The sequence below is a fragment of the Gracilinanus agilis genome, chromosome 1, assembly GCF_016433145.1.
Source record: "Gracilinanus agilis isolate LMUSP501 chromosome 1, AgileGrace, whole genome shotgun sequence".
Taxonomy (NCBI): domain Eukaryota; kingdom Metazoa; phylum Chordata; class Mammalia; order Didelphimorphia; family Didelphidae; genus Gracilinanus; species Gracilinanus agilis.
The window spans coordinates 439,872,942-439,878,479 of NC_058130.1; the positions used below are offsets into that span (position 1 = coordinate 439,872,942).

General features: G+C 42.4%; 1 protein-coding gene across 1 annotated transcript; it reads right to left on the bottom strand.

Moving 5' to 3' along the window:
* Nucleotides 1-2,640: 2,640 nt before the first annotated feature.
* On the bottom strand, nt 2,641-4,537 carry PIGC (phosphatidylinositol glycan anchor biosynthesis class C). Its single transcript, XM_044657878.1, has one exon. It carries the CDS (start codon nt 4,462-4,464, stop codon nt 3,574-3,576), a length of 891 nt encoding a protein of 296 aa, XP_044513813.1. The 5' UTR covers nt 4,465-4,537; the 3' UTR covers nt 2,641-3,573.
* Nucleotides 4,538-5,538: the final 1,001 nt, after the last annotated feature.

The window sequence follows — 5,538 nt, forward strand, 5'->3', positions numbered from 1 at the left end:
TGAACTCAGGTCTTGCTGGGTCAAAGTCCAGAACTCTCTCTACTATAATATGTCACTTCTCTGAAAAGTTGGGTTCTTTTGAGCCTCTATTATAAAACAGCGCCCGGAGAGAATGCAACAAAATAACTGTCTTGATGGCCTAAGAGGTAGAGAAGTGGATCAGCAGCTCAGACAGGGGCAGTAGGAAGAGCTCAGTAGCTAGGAGCTAAATATGACCAAGGGATTCTTTACCATGTGTATTGGGGAAGGCAGTTGTTATTGAAAGCAATGGAGATAATCGATAATCATGTATTAAGGTTCTACTATGTGCCAGGCACTTTGCTGAACTCTGGGAGTCATGAAACTAAATCATTTCTTTAAAAGCCCAGTGGATGGACTCCTTTTATTGCTGAAATTTTGAAGTTCTCAATTCCAATGGTAATATTAGACTTTAACTAGTTGAAGCTTGAAGAATAGGGAAAATTCTTTAGTGAAGTATATAGAGATTTTTTTTTTAATATGTCCAAGATATCCACAAGATGGCACTGATTCTTGGACTGGCTTTGCCATTTTCTGGGCTTGAATTCAGGATGTATGACTAGTCCCCTCTGCTGGCAAAACATGGTATCTTTTTCTTTTAATTCTTTGCTTGAGTTTTGCATGCTTTGGTCCTCGATTTTTTTTTTTTTTCACTTGCCCAAATACTGTAGTTCACCACTCTATCAAATCATTTTTAAAAGGGATTACTGAGGATGTGGGGCAATGTTAGAAGAGATATCGGCAAATCCAAAGTTAAGGTGGGTGCTCTCGGCATTCTTGCATTCATCCCCCAAATCTAGTTACCACTTCTTGAGGTTTCTAACTTCATAATCTCTCATATACCTGGTCTTCCTGTCTCAAGTTCTCCTCTACTCAGCTGCCAAAATGATCTTCCTCAAGTGCAGATCTGACCATGTCACTCCCCTACTCAATAAACTACAGTGGCTCCCCATTAACTCCAAATCCAAAAGCAAAATCCTTTATTAAGGCATTTAAAGCTTTTTTTAAGCCCTTATATTTTGTCTTGGAATCAATACAAGTGTCAGTTTCAAGGCAGAGAAGGGAAAAGGGCTAGGCAATGGGGGTTAAGAGACTTGCCCAGGGTCACACTGCTAGGAAGTATCTGAGGCTAGATTTGAACCCAGGAACCTCATTTCCAGACCTGGCTCTCAATCCACTGAGCCACATGGCTGCCCTACATTTAAAATCTGGCCCCTTCCTTACTTTCCAGTCTACTTCTGCTTTGCCTACTGACTCTGGCTGGCCATTGTGCTGTTCCTCTTAGAGGATACTCCTCCCCATTTTTTGCATCTTCACTCCCTCATGCTCAGAATGTGCTTCCTTCTCACATCCTCCTCCTGGTTTCCTTTTCTTCAAGATCCAGCATAAATCTCACCTTCTATAAGTTTGTTCTGGTGCTCTTACAACACTATCCTCTCTGAGGTGATTAAGTATATAAGAATTTAGTACCCCTTTATGATTCTGTTATTTATAAACTTATCCAACTCATTTGGAATTTAGATTGTTTCTCCCATCCTTTGGCCTGCTTCTTTGCTACCTGGTGCCCAGGGCCATTTAGTTTGAAAGGACATATCCCTGAATACAAAGGTATCTGGATGTATCATAGGGTATATATAGGAGAATACTGGAGATCATTATGGAAAAGCCTTGACTATCAGAGTAGAGTTTGGAATTTTCTGTACTAAGAAGAAGAATCTGAAGGTTCCTTCAATAGAGGATAGATACAATGGGAGCTACACTTTCATATGTCGCCCATGAAAAAACTTATTCAACTATCTTACAGTAAGTGCCTCAGGTAGTAAAAGTCTATGTCCTAATCATCAAAAATCCACTGAAGTATTGAGTCTGAGCTCAATATTTTAGAACACCCAAGAGACATGTCTTAAGACACTGCTCCAATATCTTGACCAAAATCACTTCTTGGAAATATCTTTCCAAAAAGAAATAACCCAGTCTCCACCAAGCAATGCAAATTCATTTATCTTACATGGACATCAACTTCAAATGAATAAGTAATTCCAATTTTAAAAGATTCCATAAATTGAAGTGATCTAATATCAAGACCTTGTTTGAAGGAAGCTCTAAACAGTACTGTGGTCTGATAACCAAAAAAGCTAATGGAATCTTTGGCTGCCATCATAGATGAGGGAGCTAATGATTCTGATGCAGTCAGTACTGGTAAGAAGACAATTTGGATACTTGTTCAGTTCTGGGAACACATTTTTGGTCAATTGAAGAGTATTCAGAGGAGGATGAACAGAACAGTCAAGGACAATGACAGCATATCAGGAAGAATGGTTTAGCATACAGAAGACTAAATGGGAATGATAGCTCTTTCTAGAATTTAAAGAGTTGCCACATGGAAAAGTAAGAGTTGTTCTACTTGACCAAAAGTCAACTTAAGAGCAATATTGCAAGAAGGAAAATTTAGGCTTGAGGTCAGGATAAACTCAAAAGTGTAAATGGGGGCCTTGTGGGATAATAATGTGCTCATTGGAAGACCATGACTAAATGACCACTTGTGTAGGGATATTTTAGAGGGAATTCCTTTCCAGGTACAGGCTAGAGGTCCTCTGAAGCCCCTTTCTACCCTGAGATTCTATGATTCTATAAACACAGCAGCTAGCTTTCCAGGGTTCTATCTCAGTGTGAATAGTACCCCCAAGAAATTACAGAATCATAAACCCAAGAGTTAAAGACAAATTGTTGTATTTTTGCCGACCATCTTTCTCTTTTCTATTCATTCATTAAATAAACATTAAATTTTCCCCTGTATTCAGAGTTCTGTGATAGGTGCTGAGAGAGACACAAATTTCAGATAGCACATAGTCCTTGCCTTCATGGGGCTCACAGTCTGGTAGGGCTATTGGACAACAATGGTATGCATGAGTATACAACAAAGGCTGCTCTAAGAAACCCCAGGAAGGTATCAGAGAAGCCTCCATACAATAAATAGGTAGTATTTGGGTTGGAGGTCAACTGACAGCTAGGGATTCACCAGATGAGGAAAACTCACTCCAAGAACAGAGTTCTTTGTAAAGGTACACCTCCAGCAATGAAGATGGAGAACGGAGATGGGGAGACGCTAAACTCTCCCTCTGCAGCTTCTTGAGAAAGTAGTCCAGGGAAGATGAAGCAGAAAAGAACAGTATAAGCTATGGTTGGAAAGGCAGGGTGGTAAAAAGTTATGGAAATTCTGAGATTTTGAGTAAAGAAGTTTTAACTTTACTTAGCTGGCAAATATGACACACACTGAAAAGTTGGGATGAGCTGGGCTGCCTAGATTCTGTGCCCCTGCAGCTAGCTGGCACTATTCGAGGAAGGGCTCAGACTCAGGAGAGGCTACCAGAACTCTGAAGGACAGAGAGATAGGGCTTATCACCAACCATTGCCACTTCATTCTTCTCGAAGATATCTTCCAACCTGCTGCTTTCTAAGAGAGACCTTCTTCCTCTCATTCCTGCTTTGGCAGGGGCTGGGGGAGGCATCTGATCTTTTAATAATAAAATGTGGGTGTTCCCTGCACTCCCCAGACTAGGTAAGGAATCTGGATAGGTCTTCTTTGATTTCAGCTTCATCCCAAGGCCCGTGAATGTTTTCCTTGAAAAGCTGCAGGCGGATGAGATAGTAAGGACAGAGGCAAGAGATGGAGAGCAGCAGCAGTGCAAAGAGTATGGCCCCCACACCGCTGATGGTCAGCAGCCCCACCAGGGCAGAGAGAGCGAAGAGCAGCGTGACCCCCACGTAGCTGCACGGGGTACAGGCCTTCAGTTTCTTCTGTAGCATCGGCCACAGGGCAAAGATCTGGATGGCGAATGTCACCATGATGAAGGCATGAAGGGATCGAGGCAGGCGGGAAGCCAGGCAGACAGAGGCAAAGATGGCCATGTTCAGGGAGAGGGTACTGGACACGATAGCAGCATTGGCACCGTAGTCAAAGAAGATCAAGTGACCCAGAAGCATGAAGACAGACATGGCATAGATGGTGTCAGTGCTGACAGATTCCGTCAGCGTCTTCAACACCGGGGAAAAGCCGTAAGTGAAGGTGATAAAGACCAGGGCACTCTTGAGGTCAGCCCACCTGGTGCGCCCACTCTTCTTCCTCCCCGTCCCGCCATCGATGAGGTCGAACAAGACATAGCCAAGGAGGGAGGAAGCCAATCCAGTCCCGAAGAGCCACTGTGGGGCCAGCAGACCTTCGTCCATGTACCACCAGATGACCACAAAGACACAGACGCTGCAGAGCTGCTGTATCACCACCCCAGACTCAAAGACCACAGACCAGTACTGGTATTTCCGGGCAGAGACATTCTTGCGGAGCTCTTCCAGGAACCTCCGGTCCACGTAGTTATCAGGGAAAGGCTGACGCTCATATAGCACCTTCTGCCACCCCACTACCCTGCTGTTGGCCATTGCCGAACACATGCTTGTCTCACCCAAACAGCTGGAATTTAACTCTTGCCAACAGGCAACATGCCCCAGAAGTGCTGGCTCTTCAGAAGGCTGTAAGGCAGACCCTCTCTGGGACCTCCATGCTCTTCTGCACCATGTGATTTTCTAGTCACTGTCCTTGGTTCATTAGATGAGTAAAGTCAATCAAATTTCTGAGAGAAAAAGTGAATGCAAGACAGAGAGAGAAAAAAAGAGAAACAGAGAGAGAGAGAGATGGGTAGAGAGAAAGAATCTGTTAATCTATGGAAAATTAAATCCTTGGAGATCAACCAAGAAAGAATTAAATAGCCCATATCATTCCCACTTGGCCCATTAAACTTAGAATAAGACAGGGGTGGTTATAGACAACTTTAAAATTTTCCCAAGTACCTTTCTTTTTTCTATCTACAGTGCTTTATAAAAGGCAAGAGGCCTGTCTCTAAAGAGAGCAGAATGGTGGTGAAACAATGGAGAAAGGGGGAAGGGAATAAGCATTTATTAAGCACCTGCTTTGTGCCAGTTACTGGGCTAAGCTTTTTACAAATATTTCACTCCTCTGATATCCTTCAGTCTTCTCATCTGTAGCATGAGGAGGTTGGGCTGGATGACCTCTAAATTCCCTCCCAGCCCTAAATCTAGAATCCTACACAAGGGGTCCAACTCAAAGCCTACTCAAGCTGCCTGGTTTCCTAACTAGATTAAAATGGAATTGGGAAATGTTTAACAAAATAAATAAAAATACACTACAACAAAGAATGTTCATTTGTAGCTTTCTAAAACCATGGGGTTTCTATTTGGGTTTGACAACCACATTTAGCTTTAGAGGATCCCAGATCAGACACTAGGAAATTGCAGGAATACAAACACAGAGCTAAAGAAATACTGCTAAATAAATAAATTACCAATCCTCTTTTACTTAAGTACTTTTCCTTTTTGTTTAATATTAATTCCTCCTCTACTGCATATGAGGTGCTGGGAAAAAAAAACCCAACAAATTTTGAAAATACGCTACAATCTAGTAGGGGCATAAAATAGAAGATCCTTTACATTTTGCTCAGAATAGAACCA